Source organism: Kwoniella mangroviensis, chromosome 3 (genome assembly GCF_000507465.2).
Source record: "Kwoniella mangroviensis CBS 8507 chromosome 3, whole genome shotgun sequence".
Taxonomy (NCBI): domain Eukaryota; kingdom Fungi; phylum Basidiomycota; class Tremellomycetes; order Tremellales; family Cryptococcaceae; genus Kwoniella; species Kwoniella mangrovensis.
In genome coordinates, this window is record NC_088829.1 from 1,651,356 (window position 1) to 1,672,158 (window position 20,803).

The following is a 20,803-nucleotide window of genomic DNA, read 5'->3' on the forward strand; positions in this document are numbered from 1 at the left end:
AGTGGCAGGAAGGATGGAGCGATCAGTTACAAGGACAACGTGTAGAGAAAGAATATAAAGTAAGATTGCTTAGTTGAGAAATGTAAGGAAAAGGCGAACAAAGGGAAGAATCAAGGACTTTTCAATATCGGATATAGAGTATATGCATATTTAAGGATATTTTCAATGTCTCTGCCGGAGCTGAATATGTGTTTGAATTGGATTTACCAGAGATTACCCGAGTCCTGGGAATCAATGGAATCAGCTCAGTATGTCTCCAGACTAAATGAAGAAAGGTGTAGCTGGGAAGCGTTGAGTACGAACAACTCACCCCTTGAGCCGCTTGTTTCTTCCCTCCTTGAGAGGCACGAGAGGTTGCTCGATCTGCTTCTGTCTCATCTTCGTATCCGCCAAAGACTGCCAGGTGGAAAGTCAATATCAGCATATCCTGGCATGAAAGGTCATGGGACATATCTGCATATATGTGTGTGAATGATAACAAGATTAGTGGACATACGAGCTGCACCCATTGAAGAAGCACCTCCAGGGCCTATCGATGTGAAACTCAAGTGAGCTAATGTCATCCTAAGCATATAGAATTTGACATGACCAGCTAAGATATCTTGACTTCACATGGTCGTACGGCCCTCCCATTATACTGAAAATATTATTCACTCACCCTCTCTGACCTTTCTAGTAGGTCTAAACCCATGAGCAGGATTAGACACTCTTTCCGTCCTATTGTCTTCCTCTTCGATATGCGCACCACCATCTCTAACAGGTTCAGCGTGAACTCTCAATTTCTCTAATCGTTCCACTTCTACATCCACACCATCCCCACCATCTCTAGGAGGAGCGAGGGAAAGTGCATCTTCCTCTTCGTACTCTTCGCCGAAGAGCTGGATGGACTGTTTACCCCCCGGTGGGTCTCGGACTTTACGGGAAGGTCGAGGGACGGTAGTTCGGTTGGAAGGGAGGGATGAGGAGTCGGTGGTGGGGTCACCTATCTCGGCCTTGATGATGAGAACGAATGACAAGATCAGTATCGACAATCCCGATCCCATGACATAAGCGAGAACCCACCTCGACGAGATCCGCAACAGCAGCGTCAGTAGCGGCTTTACTGAATCTACCAAAAGTCGCATATTCTACCATACAATGCAAATCGTCAATCAATATCATACTCATCAAGGGTCGAAGCTCAGGCGAAAGACTGACTAGGTAATTTTTGGATTTCAGAGAAATTTTGATTGACCGTTACTCCTGCTGACCTGATGACCATCAGATTACCCATCAGCTTGTGCCTGCTATCTCAGAGGAGGACGAAAAAGCTGAGTGGGTCGTGAAGACATACTTGAGGAATTCGAGTAATGATCTTTTGGAGAAAACGATCTTGTCACTATTAAAGATCGTCATCAGCTCATGCTTTTTCGTGAACATCAATAAATCCAGGATAGCTGATACGTACTTATCCCAATTCATCATTCCTTTTCCAAATCAAAGGTGTCAACCAGATCAGCCATTGCCCAGAACTGCATTCTCATCGTTACCACGAATCAGTTCGAAGCTCACCGATGGTACCTCCCCTATGCATGCAGGTGATAATGTAAGCTTTTGCTGTAATGAAAAGGCATTAGAGACTAAAGCGACTTACCAGGTCTTAGGTGCGTCCATCTCGAACGGATGGATGGGAGTGAAAGTTGACGCTTGACTGTGAAGGGAACATGATTCAACGGTGATTGATCGCATTTCATTGAATCAGCTTGATCGCGTCTACAAATACCAGGATGGTATGTATACATACTCTTGTCTTTCGCCTGACATGTTGTTGGTGATACGAGTGACTTTGTTCTGATTGATGTTTATCCAGAGATGGACTGTGATAGTTGATAGATGACAGTTGATTTCTTGATTTTGATTTGTCTACTTACTATAGTTACTCGTACCCGGTCGCGTCCCTCCACAACGGTGCAGGATGATCCGTGCGTCATCTTACGTTGTCTCACTGTGGCACTAGCATGACTCGCAAAATGCAAATACATATTCATGCAAGAAGGTTCAAGCCCATATGATCTTGTCTGATAAGTCTACATTCCTACTTGTCCCTCGCTCCTCCCATAGCACTCTCAAACAACCTTCCACCAGGTCCACCTTCCCTTCTTACACCTCCACTACTACCTCCCCTCGCACGTTCTCTATCAATCTTCACTCTTTTCGATGCTCCAGGACTCTCCTCTCTCGTTTGAGTACTCGATTCTACCATATATAAGCACTTAATCAGCCCTCTGCGTCTTATCATGCAGTTTTGCAAGTCGACTTACCCTCCAAAGCTCTCTTTCGAGGATCACTATACCCTTCATCCCTCGTAGGACCATGAGGACTTTCATTTGATCTGGGACGAGAGGGCGACACCCTCCGTTCTTTATCTGACTGCGTAGGGGTAGGTCCCATCCTCTGAGCAAGACTTGGTGCTCTACCACTGCTAGTCGGTGCGGGTGAGTTAGTGCCAAGTCCAGGACGAGGTGGGAGAGCATGCGCCAATCTGTTGGTTGCGTTGGAGGTAGTGGTGGTCGTAGACGAAGGTGGAATTGAAGATCGAGTTTGTCGAGGTGCTTCTACTATCCTATCCGCTTGGGTATCCGGTTTTGGAACAGGGGGCGGTGGAAGTAACTCCCTTGGAGCAGCATTATCCCTTTTAGGTGTTCGATCACCGCTAGCACCCGTGTTGCCGTTTCCATTGGTAGGTGCAGGAGTTACAGAGGGAGGAGGACTTCTTCGACTGCTTGACTCTCGTGGAGGTGGTCGAGTATCTCTACTCCTGGGTTCACCACGTCTTTCCCTATCTCTCTCACGATCATCTCTATTATGATCTCTCTCCCTTCTTTCCCGATCTCTTTCTCTATCATCATGCCTTCTATCTCTATCTCTATCTCTTTCCCGCTCACGCCCCGCATCCCTCCTGGCATTAGGAGGCTCATCGATTCTTCTAGGTTCCTCATCTCTCTTCCTCTTCTCACCACGATCATCTCTGTCTCTCGCACTACGTTCTTTTGTTTCTCTAGTACTGCTGCTACTCTTCTTATCGTCTTCTCTTCGATGAATGGTATCCCTAGAACCGCGTCTCGATTCCCTTCGATCATCAGCCAGTCTATCATGTCTAGCTTGAAGCAAATCTTCCTGTTTTTTCCTGTCTTTATCTTCGTCCGTGACACCTGTCGCATCTTCACGTGGCTTGTCCTTGTCCCTTTCTCTGTCTCTGTCATCTCGTCTCCTCCTATCTCTATCTCTGTCCCTGTCCCTATCTCTATCTCGCTCACGTTCACGATCCCTATCCCTATCCCTATCTCGATCGTCTCTATCTCTTCGGGATGATCTTCTAGATCCAGCACTAGCTTTCGACTCGACACTGCCACTCCTATGTGTTCTAGAAGCTGAAGCAGGTGAAGTTCGTCTAGAGGAAGACGGAGTGGGCGATTTGGGTCTAGCGGGCTCTACAGGTGGCTGAGGAGCGGAAGGCACGGAAGGTGCAGGAGTAGCGGCAGGTGAAGATGAAGCGGGGGGAGGAGCTGGTCGCTTGATACCGAACTTCTTGGCTCGGGCAGCCGCACGGGCTTCGTCAACCGAGAGATCCGAGGGTGGACCCATAGTGGCAGTAGATGATGCGGCGCTAGGAGTTCGAGCTGCTGGACCCGTGGGTGTAGGTCCATTGCGTCCATCAGAAACGAATCGAGTAGTAGAGGCGGGGCCAGTGGGAGCGGCGGAAGCTCGGGTGTGTCGAGGTGCAGCAGGAGGTGAGGCGGGTCTTGCGGGAGATGCTGCACGTGAGGCAATCGGCGTTGATGCTTTGGGGCTTGGAGCAGAAGGTTCGGGTGTACCTCTGTGTCTTAGATCAGTATTGAGATATTGAATTTCTGTAACCAGTATAAGAAGCTCACTTGATCTCGGCTTTCACAGTTGGAGGAATAGCACTAGCAGAAGACTTGGATCTACTTTCCTCCAATTTCTGACGTATTTTCTCCCGGTCAGTAACGGTAGGAACTGATGGTACAGGGGTGTCGCCGTCATTTGTAGCAGCTTGTGGTGTCGATCCACCATTGGTAGCAGGACTATCAGTTCCTCGAGGTCCGGTAGGTACGTTTTTGGCTTGAGCGGCTTGAGCGAGACGTTGATTGTTAGGCTACAACAGGGTCAAAAACGATAATCAGTCCACCCGCATATTGGGCAAATTGGTTTCAGACTGAAGAAAGAGAGACATACATTGAATTTGGCAAGTGGAATATACGGTCTAGTTTCTTGTCGTTTTTTCAGACCGGACAAGAACCTGCGGAATCACATGAGCTGAAATCCTGGTGTTTATGATACTCTTGGCAGAACCAACTCACGAGAGACACATCATCTTGAGATCATTAGTGATCTCTCCGTTTGCACCGCTCTGCAATTTCTTGACAGCATCCTCAACGGATTTACCGTGTGTATCAACCACAGGGAAGAATTTGATGATCTGAAGGGCGACGATGATGGCATTCTTGTTATGCATAAATTCCGCTTCCGCCCAGCATGATGTCAATGCCTAATAGATGATCAGTCAGACCAACTATATATGCTCTTGATCAACCGACAAGAAAATAATCATGTGTACTCACTCTTGTAAGGACATTATGACATTTATTGTAGAAGGTATTGAATTCCTCCCATCTCATTGGTCTGAGCGGGTCGGCACTTTTCCTTCTAAAGATCATCCCAGGCGAAGGTTCGGGTTCAGAACCTTCTTTGGTAGTTTCAGGTAAACCTAGAGCTTCAGTTCTGTACTTCTTTTCATCCCTATGCCAAGCATCTAAATCCGTCAAGATCGCCGCCAAGCATCGTCCGAGATTTCGAGCTTCACTATCTGTACACGAGAATATACACCCCGCCAGATTGTCATTGAAGAAGTTGTTGTAGGCGAACAGCGTCGAAAACCCGGGCGTACCGAGATCATGAGCCGTTCGAATGAATTTTGCGACGAACACTGCATCGCAGGGTGATAAGATTGCTCGAGGGTAAAAACAGTATTGATGTAATTTGCCGGCGAGCTGAACCGGGTTTACTTTCCCGCCTTTGGCTAGGAGATGATTCAAAAATCAGTCAAAATCCCAGGTACACACGTATGAAGTAGATGATTGACGTACAATCGCCAAACCATTTGCTAGATTCGGCTTTCAGCCTTCTCTTGACCACGGCATTCACCTCCTTCCCATGAGCTTCCTTTTCTTTCTGCAAAACAGCCACTCTGTTCTTCAATCTAGTCAATTCCGCTTGTTGTTCCGCAACGGCGATTTTGTCTTTCACCATGACTCGCCAACCAGATACGACTGATATATTTCGATTGATCGATTTGATCGCTTCGTCATACGATTCAGCAGAGTATGCAATATCCTGCATGGTGAGGTGCCAGAAGATCACGAAGAACTGAGCGCTGCAGATTTGAATGCGATCAGCATCATATCCAAATCGTTGAGGCGCAGGTCTCACCTCAATTCGTCCTTAACTCCTGCGGGCAGAAGTGACTCAGCCTGGTCCATCGTGAGGGTCAAGGCAGCAGGCCACCATGGTTTGGGTTTGGCGCCAGCCTTTGTTGTGGGTACAGCATCCCCGTTCCTATGTTCCACTTTCACTTCATCCATGTTTACATCTTCGCCGTCAACTTGCGGGGTGGCACTTTTGGGTGAAGCAGGAAGAGCATTGGCGTTTATGGCGGGAGAGTTCAGTTTATCTACCGCGGTTCCAGCCTTTCGCTCCGCTTCCAATCGCTTCTTCACATCGGCATCACGTTCTGCTTTCGCTCGCTCCAGTTCCGCATTGAGTCGTGGTCGCAGTATCTGGAATGCTATACCGTATTCAAGACCGAAATCATTCACTAGTTCTTGTAGATTGGGTGTACCCAATAACTGTTCTTCCGATGATAGCTGTTCCACCAGGAAGTCGCCAAATTGCATGAATGCAGTGTGACACTGATGTTGTTATCAGCCTAGAGATCATATTCCTTCACTAGTCAGCCACTCACTGTATCCTGGACCAGGTTCATAGCTTTTATAGGAGTGTTAGCCAATTTGTCTACCACCGCTTGTCTCGTCTGAGCCAGAGCGATCCATATAGGTATAGCCAATCTAGTATCTCTAAGGGCATTGACCAACCTCGGTAAGGATTTCTTGATATTCTTCAACTTGTCTACAGGAGCTTCCTTAGGCTTATCCGTGCCAGGCTCAGGTGGAGGAGCAATCTGTATTCTAGTAGCGTTGAATGCTTCTCGAACCATTTCTTTCCCTCCGCCGTAAGCTTGAAGTTGGGTATCGGAAACACCGTCATTGGGTACAGGTTCTATTCCTGACATCGTACTCATCAATTTCTCCAGGATGATTAAATCGCCTGATTGACCGCGCATAAGTCGATTGATGATGTATTGTAACACCGGTCCGAGATCCATGTTGGTATATCGACGATTGAAGTCGCCAACGAATTTTGATAATCCTAGAAGAAGGGTATTTCAGCTGGCAATTGACGGATACATAACAAAACGACTCACGCTCTAACCATAATGCGACACCAGTACCCGTTTCATTCAACCGCTGAGCCCTATCATCAGATAGAGTATCCAACATAACGAAAGTGGCTACATCGAATGATAGTTGTGTCATGTATCGACCGGCGTCAACGATAGCTTGGCCAATGTTGGGGTATGCCTTGACCTGGGTGACAGCTGTGGTCCAAAGGAAAAGCGGATTACCATGACTTAATTTGGCCAATGATCGAGCAGAATGTCGTTCCGCTTGAGTAGCTGCAGAGGCCGAACCACTGGTCGAAGAGGAGGTAACTCTCCGCAGGGCCTTCTGTACTTCCTTCGTACATTCACCTGCAGCATGAGCCGCGACAGGACATGGGTCCCTACCCTTGAAACTACATGTACTATCTCGCCATTCGCCGTATAGACTATATCGAACGGTGTAAGGGAAGAAGCTGAGAAGTGACCATAATTCGACGTCAAAAGCGGCAGTGGCATCGGAACAAGAGAGAGAAGGTAAAAGAGATATGCGTATTATGTCGAGCCAAGGTTTCATTTCCTGAGTTGTGGGCTATGTATGAATGTCAGCTCTCGATGCCGATCCAAAAAAACTCACCTCTAGAGCGACAGATCGATCCACCGAGTCCACCAAATCCAGACTCGCTTCCTTGTCCTTCGTCAATGCAGCGAAATAAGCTACCCCAATTCGACATATCTTGACCATGATCGACGCATCTCTACCTCCCAGACCACGGATCAAGGACAACCATCTTAGACCTTTTGAATGTATATCATCGATCGCTGTCCACACTTCCATTTGTTCCCGCCAGTCATGATAGAAGAACTCAAACCGCTTCAGGCTAGTCTCCGGTGGAGGGGGTGAGTGCAGTGTCGGTACCAGTTCTTTCGTACTAGGCGGGACATTGGGTGCATTGACGGTCATATCGAGATCTTCTCCTTCGTTGTCGACTGTAGGTGAGGAATAAGATCGATATAGGTCTTCTACAGCATACGACACCGTCCGCAGTATGAGATCAGCAATGGCAGTATGACTCTGAGCTATCCAAGGGAATCGCGCGAGGAAGTACAGTGCCGAAGGTAAATCGCCAATGGCCAGAAGTGCTTGAGCGAGCTGTATTCGCTGTTCTGGAGGAGGTTTAGGTGGAGGACCACCTGATTCAGCTTCTTTCGACGTTGATGCCGCTGGCGCGTCATCATCTAGCAGAACCGAATTTGACAGCGCGTTTGAAGGTCCAGAACGAGAGCTGACAGATGAGTGCCATTTTTTTCTGATCACCTCCATCTGAGTGTCATCCGGCGAGAGCTGATTAAGAGAAGGATAGATGAGCGATAGTTTCAAGTAAGTGCGGTGGTTGTAAGTATTTATTGACGCACGAAGGGTATGAGGTCGGCTAGGCTGACGAAGCCATGTTTAATCAGAAGAGCGGTCATATAGGTAAGACCCATAGCTGTATCCCCTCCTTCCGGTTTCTACGAAAAACAATCATCATTAGCCTGAACTGAACCCGAGAAAGAAGAGCTTGATTTCTGCTCGACTCACTTTATAGAAACCAAACTTGAATCCCAATACCTGAGCAAGCACACGATCACCACCCGCATGTAAAGCATCTCCGATGCTTTCCAGCTCATTCTCCGGCCATGATGCCACGGCTTTACCTTTGCCTTTCGCATCCACACCTATGGCTGCATTGCCCCATGGAGATCGTTTCAGCAAGTCCAAAAAGAATCTCCAGTGTACAGTTAAGTGGCAGCTAGCAATTTCGAGGATGATATCTAGCACTCGTGGAGGCGACAGATTGAAGTAACCTATCAATCCCATGATCTTTGACCAAACCCTTTTGGCCCTTGCTTTTCTGTCCATCTCACTCTCCCCTAACGTCTCTTCAACTGAATAAGGTAGCGCATCCGGACCTGTAAGTAAGACTATAAGGCCTGAAAATCCTTCGGAACACTCTCTCATCAAGTTGTATTTCCTCTGCTTGAAAAATAAAGTGGTATTCTTCTTGACCAGTGCACTTTGCAGTGCTCTGGGTTGACGAGGGAAGGGGTGTAAGCCGAGATCTACGAGTCGATCGGTATTGAGCAGAAGGTTGGCTATGTGAGTTGGAAGTTTGTTGTTCTCCTACGATAGTGAGACACATGAGATTCCGACAAAACGATTTCATCTGGAGAAACGCTGGACCCACTAAAAGAAGTTTCACGACGGGGAGACCTGAGGAGATCTTCGGCTTTTCTTCCGCTTCAGCCATTTCCGTATCTTCGTTCGGTTTCTTCTCTTCTTCTCTATCCTGTTTTTCTTGCTCTAACATCTCCACGACATCCACAAGGGCCTCGCCCAGCACCTCCACCTGATTCTCGTCCAATTCCTCGATTACCTTTATAATGAAATCTGCCAATACACCAGCTTCTAGTTCGGACGAGAACAGACCGACGAAAGTGTTGGAGAGGGGTATCGAATCTAGCGTGGTAGATGATGAGGAAGCTCGTTGTAGCTGGTCATCGATCAACTGTTTGATAGTATCTTCACCTCCTGATGTCCAAGTTGCAAGAGCATCGGATATTTGGGTTCCGACATCGTGCGGGAGTATCTCCTGTGAGCCAGACGCTGAGGTGTCGTTCGCTCCCGAAGCGTTGGACTTTCGAGATCCACGCCGAGGAGGCATCGTGAAATGTCGGATACCCGTATGTATAAGTGACTATTGTTTTGATGTCGATATGAAAGAGAGTCTCGAATGATGATTACCAGCAAAGTCAAAGTCACCGAACCACAAGCTGACAGGCAAGGTTGATCAAGACGGAGTTCGCCGCTCACCACATCTGCCACAGGGTAGATGGGTACTATATCACCGATGTATCGCCGCACACTTGTATCTTGGCTTCATGCTTTCTCGTCTCGTTTCTTCCACATCATCGTTAATCTGCGTCATCACTTTTACCACCACCACCAACACCACCAACAACAACAACAACAACACTATTGCTGGTTGCTATAGGACCAATCCTGCTTCTAAGGACTCACCCACCAACAAAGGATCAATAGCGTCAAGCCGAAAACACAGTGAAATGGGAAAGAATACCGACCCTACGATGGGTGGTCTAGATGCATTGGTAGCGGCGGCTTCGTCAGTCGCAGGACAAGGGAAGAAGCGAGCAGGAAACAGGAATGTGTCGATGGATATGATAGATCCTGCTTTGCAGGTGCGTATAATTGCTCAATAGATATCAAATTCAGGCTGTCCACCATGGTAGCTGACAGCTGACTCTATCTGCTTATATATAGAACGAGACTGCAACGGACGTAGCAGATGCCATGTCGGTATTCTTATCGAATCCAGCTGTTGTCCAATTAATAGCGGAATACAATGCGAAAAAACAACATCGTCAAGTTTCCTTATACGCCCAATTGTTATCTGGTTCTAACATCCCTGATACACCCGCACAACAAACCAGATCAGGTAGAATCTCAAGACCACCTGTACATCCCCCACCTATCAATCCTTTCCAACACCTGATAAACCAAAACCAACAGCAGCAGCAACCTTCCTCTTCATCTTCCACTACTATCCAGAACGATCAACAAAATCAACTACAAGCTATCAAAGATGCTTTAGAAAACGTCTCTTCTATCAACGATCCCAATCAAAGTGCTAGCACTATAACAGATTCAGCAAATTACGATGCTCTATTTCAAGCTGTCAACAATAACAACACTAACGATTCGTCAAGTAACAGCTCAAGATTCTGGAGGAATGATGGTTTATTGAGTGGTTTACCCAATTGGACAGGACTAGAAGCCAATACTCTTGCTCAGGCCGTAGCCTCGACAGATCCATCATCATCATCGTCATTCGGTCAATCCCAGAGATCTTTAGGTCACGGTTTGCCAAATGGGAAACCCATCAGTGGGAGTAGCAGTAGGAAGAGAAGTGCCTCGGTATTGGAGGGGAATGGCACGGGAGATGATAGCTTTGAATCGGTTGGAGCAGGGAGCGGGAAGAGATATAAGGGTGATGACTTATCGAAGTTGGATGGAGAGAATGGAGAACACTTGCCTGAATGGCCCTTACCTCCAACAGGTAAAGGTGGTAGGAAGAATATGCCAAGGGAGGAATTATTAGCTAGGAGAAGAGCCAGGAATAGGGTGGCTGGTGAGTTGAGACATCATACCTCATTACGTGATTAGACCAATGTTGATCCATTCCTGTTCTTGTAGCTCAAGAATCGAGGAAGAAGAAGAAAGAGTTTTTCGGTAATATAACGGATAAACTCAAAGATAGGGATCAAGCTTTTGAGAATCTACAAGCCCATTGTAGGAGATTAGAGCAGGAGTGAGTTACCATCCCTAACCCTGCTGAGCGAGATGTGCTGATGAAAGTGTTTCAATGTAGAGTCGAAGCTTTGAAAAAGGTCATACTTGGTGCAGGATTGGAGTTACCCAATGATATACCTACACCGATCGATATGCCTAACACGTCCTTCCCCATCACTGAAGATACACCTATGACTATCAACTCCGTCTCTCCAGGTGAAGAAATAGGAGTGGATCTACCTTTCCATGATCTCTTTACGATAGATGATAACGACAATGATGCGGATGATCTGGATTTCATTCCTCCTTCGTCCCCTAGGAAAGACGGTGACGATGGTTCAGATTCGGAAGGTGAATTTTCAGATGAGGATGATGATGTCAATCCTCCTTTTGCCAATACCGGTACGAAGACGAAAAGCAATAATAAAAAGGGGAAGAGGAAATCATCAGAAGATCAGAGTGCAGAAACACCGATAAGTACCATTGCAGAAGATGTTGAAGAAGATCTGTTCCTGCCAATCGAAGATGTACCGATCCCACCTAGAGATGAAGAAGATCAAGAGAAAGTGATGAAACAAGCTATGAACGAATTACATGTCGATACACCCCAACAGCTAATGGGAGTCATAAAGAAGATGGTGGAGACTGCTGGGTATGGTGGGGTAACCGAAGAACAGGTGGCTATGTTAAGTAAGTTGTTGGCACTAGGTCAGGCTCAGGGGATGAGTATTTGGTAGGATCCGTGAAAACGGGGATGGACCCGGAAGGATGTTAGGATTAAGCACTGTGATGAAAGTATGTCAAATGTATATGTATACGTTAAATGTTAACATGAATTTCTCATGAGATCCCAATTTCAACATTGTTCAGTGAGCGTCATAGATGGTGTCAATACATGACTTCATCAAACAAGTAGTGCTACAATATGAATGTGTCTTTGTTGTTTCATGGCTTGTACTCGTATTTCTTCAAATCTTCAATACTAACTTTCTTCAGAGCGTTTAAAGCGGTGGAAGACAAATCAACACTGTTGCAATGTGTAAATATGGCCAAATCAGCTGTTTGCGCATCTTCTAAGCAGGTTTATGAATGGCAGTGAGAATTGATTTACCGTGGGACAACTCTTTCACCTAATTTCTCAGAAGCCATCACTGCCTCTTTCCATCTGACAAGCGATCGCATTATCGGGTCAGACGAATCATCCTCAAAGAAAATATAGATATCACTTACCGATTAACACACAGACACCATCTACAACCATCTTTCAACCCCGGAAATCCAGGTTGTCGAGTGATCAAGTCATTTCCTAATTTACAAGGTTAATACCGTCAGATTCCATCGATGTAGATGAAGGAATACGAATGAAATGAGGTGAAAATCAATTGGGTCATATGTGTACAATACAAGACACTCACCTTGAGCTTTACTATACTCCAGAAACTCTTTCGTTACGACCCCACCAATGAAATGATTTCCCGGATCCTGCTCGTTACCCCAACAATATCCATCTCTCTGAAATCCCGTTGGATGAGTCCAGTCACCTTCTTTGGTGTGAGGTTGCAGAGGTGCATGGAGCACTAATCGCAGATTGCATTCGCTCCTGATCAGCTTATTCAAGGACGAATGGGTGGATGGATATCACTAATGGAATGGAGACTGGGACATACCGTTGAGTTTAGTTGGATCAAGTACCATGGTAGTTGCTGTTCTAACGCCTACAGCCGAGTATAAAGAGTTGGGTACAGATACGATGGATGACAATCGATTGGTGAGTATTGTAGAGATTGTTAGAGGGATCGATAAGAGTGATCGTAAGTTCATGTCAATGGCAAACGACTGTAGATGGTATCGCAAAGCAAGTGAGAGATGAGGAATGTGCAGTTAAGGTACTCATACGCTCATCCGTTTGATTGTCGATCACTGTCGATGATCATTCTCAAGTAGTACGTCACATCGCATCATGTCATCCCACTCTCATTTCCCCTCCACCTGCACAACTACCTTCTTCTTAATGTCAAGTCATCTCATTGTCCATTGTGCTTCCTACTGCACAGTTATACCATGTCATCTTGCATCTATCAACATGGATGGCATCATTACATTCTATAGCATGATGAACTATTATCCTTATGTTATATCATTTTTGGTACAAATATATACATCTATCTACCAAATGAAGTTCGGTATCTATCTAATCCCCATCTATCACCTTAGGCGACGGTCTTACCTTTAACGAAAGTAGCAACAAAGTTTGAGAAGTACTACGTACATCAGATATGATCAGCGTCATAATTTCTCAGCAGTGTATACGTGGGACAGTGCTCAACTCACCTTTCCTTGATGTTCGGCAACAGCCAAGTCGTTTTCAGTAGGTTGCAAGTGACCATCAGAGGCGGCAACAGTAGAAGCACCGTACGGTGAACCACCTTGGACAGAGTCGATCTCACCGACGAGAGGGTTAGAGTAACCAATAGGTACGTAGACCAAACCGTGGTGAGCGAAGAAAGGGAAAGTAGTGGTGATGGTGGTTTCGTGTCCTGAGTGTTGACCGGCAGTAGAGGTGAACATAGACACCTACAATAGAACGATTGTCAGACTGTCAGCAACGCATTTCAAACAAAGAAGAATCTATTGAGATCCATCAAGATCGACAACTCACAAATTTACCGACTAATCCACCTGTAGCCCATAATCCACCGGTTTGATCGAACAAAGCTGAAACTTGAGCAGGTACTCGACCGTATCTGCAGATTTCCAATCAGTCACTTGTTGTCTTGTATCGTTCGGATTCAGAAGACTCACCGAGTAGGAGCTCCAATGATGATACCATCAGCTTCCTTGAGTGCTTCAGGGGTAGCAAGTGGGTATTTGGGGTTCAACGAACCACCAGCGTACATCTTCTCGAGAACTTCCTTAGGAAGGGTCTCCTCGCTAAACTCGTTATATCAGCAAGAGTTCATGTTGTAGATGAGATCGGCTCGGCTCACATGAAGTATGGCTTGACGATTGCACCAGTTGATTTAGCACCTTCGATTACCTTCTCAGCGAGGGCACCGATGTGTCCGTAAGTGGAGTAGAAGACGACAGCGATGATGGGTTGGGTGGACCTGTCACCAACGCCATTAGCATGATGCTGGGGAATCTAACCTGTAAAGATCACTTACATTTTACTTAATTTGTTTGTTTTGACTTTAGTTTAGAGTCGTCGCTGTATGGTGATTGTACGTATATGCAGATTTCTGGGAGAAAAGACGGAGAAACAATTTAGATTGGGAGACCCAAGTTCTTTATATATCTTATGACACATAAGAGGACCCCAAGCTTACCTAATTGGTCTCATTGATTTTCTAGAACACCTTTGCGATTGAAAGCGGCAGTGAAAATGTTCCAACGGAGGATGGCTGAAAATTCACAAGATGAATGAATCCCAACCGTCGGAAAGACGCGTCTGACTTGTAGCGATCTGCGAAAAATGATCCGAAACCGGTAATTCCGGATCAAAACTTGAAAAACAAAGCAAGTGACGCTAAGGTACGGAACCAAATATTCGTAAGCAATCGTCCTCATTTGGGAGCGGTTTCCAGAAAGTTATTTTCGAACAGACTAGTACACTAGACAAAGTAGGCAGTCAACGTTGAGCTGAGTAGTATATCATCAAATATACTTGGACTTACAAAATCACTAAATACCATCCAACGCATCGCTTTATCTTAGTCATTTTTTCGATCACTGTCTTAACTCTACATATCCCATCTTCATCAACCCATTCTGCGGTTAACCAAGAACCAACATGTTAGTAGCTATCCTCCCAGCTTCATATCCTATATCGATTCGACTCACCTAGTCCTATCAATGGACACCGTCAAAGATGATTGACTGACAAATTGATCGAACCCTAGGCCCACCAAACCAATCATCGCAGTAGCTTTCTACTCGACCTACGGTCACATCGATGCCCTCGCTTCAGAGGTGATAAAAGGTGTCGAATCGACCGGAGCGATCGTCAAGCCTTATGTGATGTGAGTGGGTCGTGAATTTTAGTCTAGCTAGCCTGGAATATCAAATGGCAAATATCAGAATCCTGACATGACGTCTGTGTGCCATTCTCTTACGTAGTAAGGAAACCCTTCCTCAAGAGGTACTCACCAAGATGTACGCCAACACCTCCCTTCAAGCTAAGTACCCAGCTATCACACCGGAGGATCTCAAGGAGGTCGATGGTTTGATATTAGGTGCTCCCACGAGGTGAGTCTTAGTTGTTCTCCACGTTTGACGCAGCTCAATACATAAGCATTTGAGATTGATTTGATGAATTTCGTAGATACGGTCGACTCCCTTCTCAAGTCGATAATTTCTTCGATCAAACTGGTCAGTTATGGGCTACCGGTGCTCTCGTAGGGAAATTCGTCACTATGTTCACTTCTGTCGCAGGTCAACATAGTGGTCATGAGGTGAGCGAACCATCACGACGTAACAAATGCGCCACGGACACTTACTGAGACTGGAAATCCTATCGCAGTCGACCTATACCACCTCTTTCCCCTTCTTCGCTCATCGTGAGTAGTCGCTACTTCTCTATGCACTCAGCTCTTTACTGACTACTCTCTTTGACGATTCCAGACGGTAGTAAGTCGTCAATGCTCGAGTATCATCAAGGGGATCAATTATTGACTAAATGTTTCAAACCATGATCAGTGGCATATGTACCGATCGGTGAGGATCTGGTCCCTTCCTTACTTGTCACTTCAGAAGGACTCTGGCGCTAACATACTTTTCTGTCGCCAGCTTACTCCAACCCAGCAGTCGGAGCAGTTGACTCAGTCCAAGGTGGTTCGCCATACGGAGCGTCGACTGTGGCGGGTGCTGACGGCAGCTTGAAACCTACTGCCAACGATCTCGCAGTCGCAGAGTACCAAGGCAAGGTGGGTGTCAGGCCCTAGCAATTGTGACGAGAACAATAATGCTAATATACAACACCTCTGGGTTAGTACTTTGCCACTTTCGTAGGAACCTTTGTCAAAGGGAAGCAAGCGTAAGTTCAAGTATAAAAGTTCCGTCCAACGAGATAAGAAAGTTTACTCACTTTGCAACCTCCTGCCAATAGCGCTACTTCGGCTCCTGCTACTACCACCACTACTGACGCTGCCAAATCCGTACCCGAGTCGACTTCCAATGGAGACGCCGTCGAGAAAGTGACCAACAAACCTACCGATGAAGCAACATCCACTTCTGCTCCCGCTCAAGCATCTGCCGAAAAGACTGCATCTGCACCAGCAGCTACTCCAGCGTCTAAGACGCAAGAGCAGAAACCCAAGAAGAAAGGATTCTTCTCATGTTGTGGTGATTCCGGTATCGACAAGTAAACCAGCAATCGATTTAAATGTTTTAGTATTTATATTCGTATAATAGATAGAGGATAGAATGCATATTCAGTTCATGCGACGACGTCAGTAACGGCATCAAGCTATGGTGTGTTGCGCCTACAGTAAGCCCTTATAGTGAAATTTCCCGATGGACTCTTATACATGCCTCGATACCATGAAACGGTCTTTATCAGTCGAAAGTAAGCACCTCATTCGATTGAATGGAAGAAGTTTCAAGCTGTTCCCTTGAAAGTAAGGTTCTGCCACAGATCAAGTGCCATAATCAGTTTGTGTTTCTATTCATGATCACTTCCTATCGGGCGATGTGAAGAAAGGTCTTACCTCAGGGTACGGTGCGTAAAGCCAGTATCCTCTATACTTCGGTGCAAGAAGGAACTGAAAGAGGAAGGTGAACATCCTCAATCAGCTCCAGCATCACTAAATCCCATTAAGAGAGGAATACTCACAGGTACGAGTATCCTTCTGACCAAGAAAGGCAATTGAATCATCTGTTTACAGAGACTAATCGGTACTGAGGCTACCACAGGATCAGCAGATAACCCATCAGATGCACTCAGGATAGGGGAGATGTAAGGAAAAGGACTCACCAAAAGCCGAACAGAGGAACCAAGCTGGATCATACGCTTTCAAATGACTATCCAACCATTTTCTTACGTCCTTATCACCTTCGGCTCCAACACTATCCATCATTTCCGGTGTGAGCGTATCAATTTCACTTCCTAGATGTTCCACCAATGGTACGATGAACGATTCTATATGTTTTCTAAATCCCACTACATCGAATGGTTCATCGAAGTCCAAGTTTGGAAAAGACCTGAGATCAATCGATCGGATTAGGTCGGCCGGAGGGGGAGGTACAGGTGATTTTACTCTTTTAGAATCACCATTGGCAGCAGGTAGTTTCTCTTGACATGATCGGATGTATAGCCAAGTAGCATCCAGTGCTTGATCGAAAGTATGATGCTCTGAGACGTTCTTACTCCATAACTCGTTCTTGGAGTATTTCACGAATGTCGGAAAGATGTATTCCTCTATTGAACATGGATCAGAAAGAAGCGTTAGAATGCGGTAGAAGGAGGAAGGAAAGGAAGGGAACCGTATACATACCTTCTCCAGAATGATGGCTATAAACCTGGAAGAAACTGATTTCGGCGTAACCCAAGAAATTGGATAGATCGTTGGACTCAATGGCATATGGAGCGTACTTGAATCACGTGCACATCAGTGAATCATACTAGAACATCAGCCGGGAACGGTGAGCAGAATTAACTTACAAGATACGCTCGCTCGATCATCTGGATTAAGAAAAGATGGACATTTGACATTTCCCACTGCCATTGTTCTTGCCACTTCACCTGTGAACGGACATTGGGTACAGTATATCTCGTCAGCTCATGCATCAATCATGGTGGAGATGAAGGACATGAGGTGGCTCACAGGTTGATCTCCTTCCGCTTTATCTTTCAATTTACTCATCACATCTTCATAGTCCTGAGTGAGAAATGGTGATCCTTCTGGATGTTGAGGTAAAGGATGGGATTTGATGACTGTCATTATAATGATCAATATGCGCTATACCGTTGCAATTCAGCTCAAAGTTGATGATTGGAGTGGAACGAGAGGTAATTTGAAGGGTCAACACGACCTCTTATAACCCTTATCAGTATTTATGTATCATCAGCAAAGTAAAGCAAGATCGTATCAATCCAAAAGGCAATGTCGATATGGCGTGTTTTCGCTGGGGGGAGCAGGCTGTGTCTGTGTCTGTGCAAGGATCTGACTTGGACGTTGTATGTATCTTAATGTGCATCGGTCTAGCGGTGAGACAGACATTCGTACATCAGTGCAACAGTCACATCGATGATGATTCAACGAAGGAAAAGGGAGAGACACCCGGGGACACGGTAACACGCAAGAGTCGTAAATCACTTACACACGCGCACAATGCACTGCCACCAGATCTATTGTCCATCGAATGACTCCAATCGGATCATACTCAAGGTATCTATGCATCTTTTTCCGCTGCAAATTTGGAGGAGATCTATGACAAGTCGATGTCAATACTGCATGCCCTCCATGTAGACTGACAGAGAAATGGACTGACTTTGTCATTGTAACGGGGAAGAAATCGCCATGCTCTGGTCGGGGAATTAGTCTGGTAAGGGGAACATATCTTACAAGCATTGCATGTCACTCTTCGGATATATATTACGAACAGACGTGATTACTTTTTTTCATATTCTTCAAGCGACACTAACCAGCAACGAAAAGTTGCAAATATCCAGGAAAGACTTTAGAATTGCAAGATCTCTCTGATTGTCTTATCATTCTGAGCCCAAGTTTTGAAATCGCGAGCCTCAGGAGCGAGAGCCATGGAAGACTTCACATCTCTCGTGATTCGTCTATCAGTCATTCAATATATTGTTAGCCAAGTCCTCTCGTAATTCTCATCAGAGACGGCTATACTAACTTGTTAACGAACAAATCCCAGTTCCTCCAATATTCTTCACCCAGCTGTTTCTTCATACCTTCGCTACTGAATGCCTCCTTGGTGAGATGGAGGGTATCGACTTTCTTGCCGCTGATCTCAGAGAGAATCTGAGCGATCTCTGAGATAGTCTCTTCGCCTGAGACTGCGTAAAGGTCTTTACCTACATGATCCCAAAAAGCAAGTAAGTATCCTGTTCTCTTCGTTTTTGTACCTTCGATGAAGCGAATAGAATAGGCAGAACACGTACCAATCCATCTATCAGGGTTATTGAAAGCTTCCTTAACCCATAAACCAGTCTGGGCAGCTGAGAAACCGTAATGTATAGTATCATCAAGCATGGGTAAGACGAAAGTGAATGAGCCGTCTTCTTTAGGTCCTTGGACCAATCTGTATGAGGAGATGTTCTCGAAGTAAGCGGTAGTGAGGAGGTTGGTGAAGGGGACATTATTGGCATAAGCCCATTTGGAGGCTATGAAGGTGTTCATAATTTAGTACTGCCCAATCAGGATGGGAGTTGAAAGTATGGAAGGTACGCGAGCACGGGCAGAACTCACCATCGGCCTTGGACTGCCAATGAGGACATTGGGTGTTGTCGTCCACACTGGAGTAGACAACGTGCTTGACACCAGCTTCCTTGACAGCCTTCAGTGCTTCTACAGCTTGTCTAGTCTCTTCTTTGGCTGAAGCTTCGGCATCTTCGTTCTTAGCAGCAAAGATGTTCCAGACTAAAATACATAGCATGTCATCAGCTCAGATCTTGGCAGAGTTGGTAGTGATCAGGTAGCGATGCGAACTGTTTTTAAGTGATATGAAAGAAGAACGGAAATGATGACTCACAGTCAACATTGATAAATACACCATAAGCACCTTTAAGTGTCTCCTTGTAGCTGTTCACATCGGCAGAATCGGCATAGGCAACTTCAGCACCTTTTGCTTTGAGAGCTAAAACACCGTAAAAAGAGTAATCATCAGCCAGGAATTTTTTGTTAGAAGGAGAAGAGGGTTGAGAGGTCGAAGAAAGCCGAGCTCACCTTTAGCACCTGAACCTTCCACGTTTCTAGTCAGACCGACTACTTTGTAGCCAGCTTCGAGTAAGGAATCTACGACTGATCCTCCTTGAACACCGGTAGCAGTGAAAACGACGATGGTTTTATCTTGATTAGACATAGTTGCGAGTCGTCTGATTGAATGGGTATGTTATCGATCTAGTAAGTGAAGGTGGAAGTTTGAATGTTTGGTGAGTCGACGAGTTGATGAAGGCAAGGAAGAAGAGGGGATCGTTTAAACCGCCTTATATATGTTTTTGGTCTGATCTACTCGATTACATGCCGAAGGAATTCTAGCCGATTGATGATCAATACTACTCCGCTGCCTACACCGTGCGATTAGTCATTGTACTTGTCATTCGCATAAATGACCAGTTGATAAGTTAGATGACTCTTCTACGCGACAGACAGTGTAATCAACCCCACATACCTCGGAGATACTCCGGACAACGGAGCTCGCCGCTACAGTACTCGAGTACGATTGATTATAGGGGGGACCACTAACCTTGGACGAGATGCAACATCATAGTGAGCGTAATATACATCATGCATGACTCATGACAGCATGAGCAGTCGGAACTACGAGATGAATGAAGTAAAGGTCATCATAGATGTGTGAGTGGGTCGGTCTATGCTGATACCTGCTTGTAAAAGGCCGTATCCCACTACTGCTATCCATTTTTAGCTGATTCCCAACTTAGGATTTTACCATGTACTCAATCCGACCTCCGGCAGCTGATCAAACCGTCTTGAGCAAAGACAAGTAACCATAGTCGGGCATACTCGCAGCGCAAAGAGACGATCAAAATGAAACCTCACAAATCTTGGTCTGTTACTACATGAGAAGAAAAAGAAGTATGTCACAGGGCGTAAGCTATAATGCTTCGTATGCTAACACGAGTGTGGGAAAAAATGATTCGTTGTGATCACGAGACCTTCTTCAGCTGCTGAGGAAGATGTCGTACATCTTAGTTCATCAGTGCACACGTCTACTCGTCTTCGTCATCACCATCACAATCACAACTACCATCGCGA

General features: G+C 45.8%; 8 protein-coding genes across 8 annotated transcripts; 2 read left to right on the top strand and 6 right to left on the bottom strand.

Annotated features, from left to right (window-relative positions):
• Positions 1 to 203: 203 nt before the first annotated feature.
• On the bottom strand, positions 204 to 1,803 carry I203_108435 (uncharacterized protein; the record flags this gene model as incomplete). The annotated part of the gene is made up of 11 exons (XM_065518396.1): positions 204 to 224; positions 311 to 396; positions 497 to 529; positions 659 to 992; positions 1,063 to 1,127; positions 1,198 to 1,250; positions 1,334 to 1,378; positions 1,448 to 1,466; positions 1,552 to 1,565; positions 1,634 to 1,690; positions 1,784 to 1,803. The coding sequence occupies 11 exons, from the start codon at positions 1,801 to 1,803 to the stop codon at positions 204 to 206; spliced, it is 747 nt and encodes a 248-aa protein (XP_065372761.1).
• Positions 1,804 to 2,074: 271 nt separating this feature from the next.
• I203_108436 (uncharacterized protein) lies at positions 2,075 to 9,201 on the bottom strand (the record flags this gene model as incomplete). The annotated part of the gene is made up of 14 exons (XM_065518397.1): positions 2,075 to 2,235; positions 2,301 to 3,856; positions 3,915 to 4,156; positions 4,237 to 4,300; positions 4,362 to 4,549; positions 4,623 to 5,080; positions 5,148 to 5,434; positions 5,491 to 5,969; positions 6,023 to 6,486; positions 6,542 to 7,088; positions 7,134 to 7,841; positions 7,913 to 8,008; positions 8,079 to 8,660; positions 8,725 to 9,201. The coding sequence occupies 14 exons, from the start codon at positions 9,199 to 9,201 to the stop codon at positions 2,075 to 2,077; spliced, it is 6,309 nt and encodes a 2,102-aa protein (XP_065372762.1).
• Positions 9,202 to 9,601: 400 nt separating this feature from the next.
• On the top strand, positions 9,602 to 11,584 carry I203_108437 (uncharacterized protein; the record flags this gene model as incomplete). Its single annotated transcript, XM_065518398.1, has 5 exons — positions 9,602 to 9,736; positions 9,819 to 10,013; positions 10,068 to 10,686; positions 10,752 to 10,866; positions 10,927 to 11,584. The coding sequence occupies 5 exons, from the start codon at positions 9,602 to 9,604 to the stop codon at positions 11,582 to 11,584; spliced, it is 1,722 nt and encodes a 573-aa protein (XP_065372763.1).
• Positions 11,585 to 11,792: 208 nt separating this feature from the next.
• On the bottom strand, positions 11,793 to 12,668 carry I203_108438 (uncharacterized protein; the record flags this gene model as incomplete). Its single annotated transcript, XM_019148609.1, has 5 exons — positions 11,793 to 11,874; positions 11,959 to 12,012; positions 12,078 to 12,153; positions 12,263 to 12,424; positions 12,515 to 12,668. The coding sequence occupies 5 exons, from the start codon at positions 12,666 to 12,668 to the stop codon at positions 11,793 to 11,795; spliced, it is 528 nt and encodes a 175-aa protein (XP_019002192.1).
• A 389-nt stretch (positions 12,669 to 13,057) lies between these two features.
• I203_108439 (NAD(P)H:quinone oxidoreductase, type IV) lies at positions 13,058 to 14,187 on the bottom strand (the record flags this gene model as incomplete). The annotated part of the gene is made up of 6 exons (XM_019148610.1): positions 13,058 to 13,108; positions 13,179 to 13,421; positions 13,507 to 13,591; positions 13,650 to 13,778; positions 13,835 to 13,954; positions 14,174 to 14,187. The coding sequence occupies 6 exons, from the start codon at positions 14,185 to 14,187 to the stop codon at positions 13,058 to 13,060; spliced, it is 642 nt and encodes a 213-aa protein (XP_019002193.1).
• Positions 14,188 to 14,319: 132 nt separating this feature from the next.
• On the top strand, positions 14,320 to 16,210 carry I203_108440 (uncharacterized protein; the record flags this gene model as incomplete). Its single annotated transcript, XM_065518399.1, has 10 exons — positions 14,320 to 14,333; positions 14,747 to 14,866; positions 14,964 to 15,092; positions 15,169 to 15,298; positions 15,367 to 15,403; positions 15,468 to 15,473; positions 15,543 to 15,560; positions 15,633 to 15,769; positions 15,836 to 15,879; positions 15,952 to 16,210. The coding sequence occupies 10 exons, from the start codon at positions 14,320 to 14,322 to the stop codon at positions 16,208 to 16,210; spliced, it is 894 nt and encodes a 297-aa protein (XP_065372764.1).
• A 233-nt stretch (positions 16,211 to 16,443) lies between these two features.
• I203_108441 (uncharacterized protein) lies at positions 16,444 to 17,785 on the bottom strand (the record flags this gene model as incomplete). The annotated part of the gene is made up of 7 exons (XM_019148612.1): positions 16,444 to 16,470; positions 16,553 to 16,606; positions 16,678 to 16,748; positions 16,819 to 17,262; positions 17,339 to 17,435; positions 17,506 to 17,586; positions 17,669 to 17,785. 7 exons carry the CDS (start codon positions 17,783 to 17,785, stop codon positions 16,444 to 16,446), a joined length of 891 nt encoding a protein of 296 aa, XP_019002195.1.
• Positions 17,786 to 18,524: 739 nt separating this feature from the next.
• On the bottom strand, positions 18,525 to 19,889 carry I203_108442 (uncharacterized protein; the record flags this gene model as incomplete). Its single annotated transcript, XM_019148613.1, has 6 exons — positions 18,525 to 18,633; positions 18,702 to 18,882; positions 18,970 to 19,191; positions 19,277 to 19,447; positions 19,560 to 19,664; positions 19,754 to 19,889. 6 exons carry the CDS (start codon positions 19,887 to 19,889, stop codon positions 18,525 to 18,527), a joined length of 924 nt encoding a protein of 307 aa, XP_019002196.1.
• Between the last annotated feature and the right edge of the window lie 914 nt (positions 19,890 to 20,803).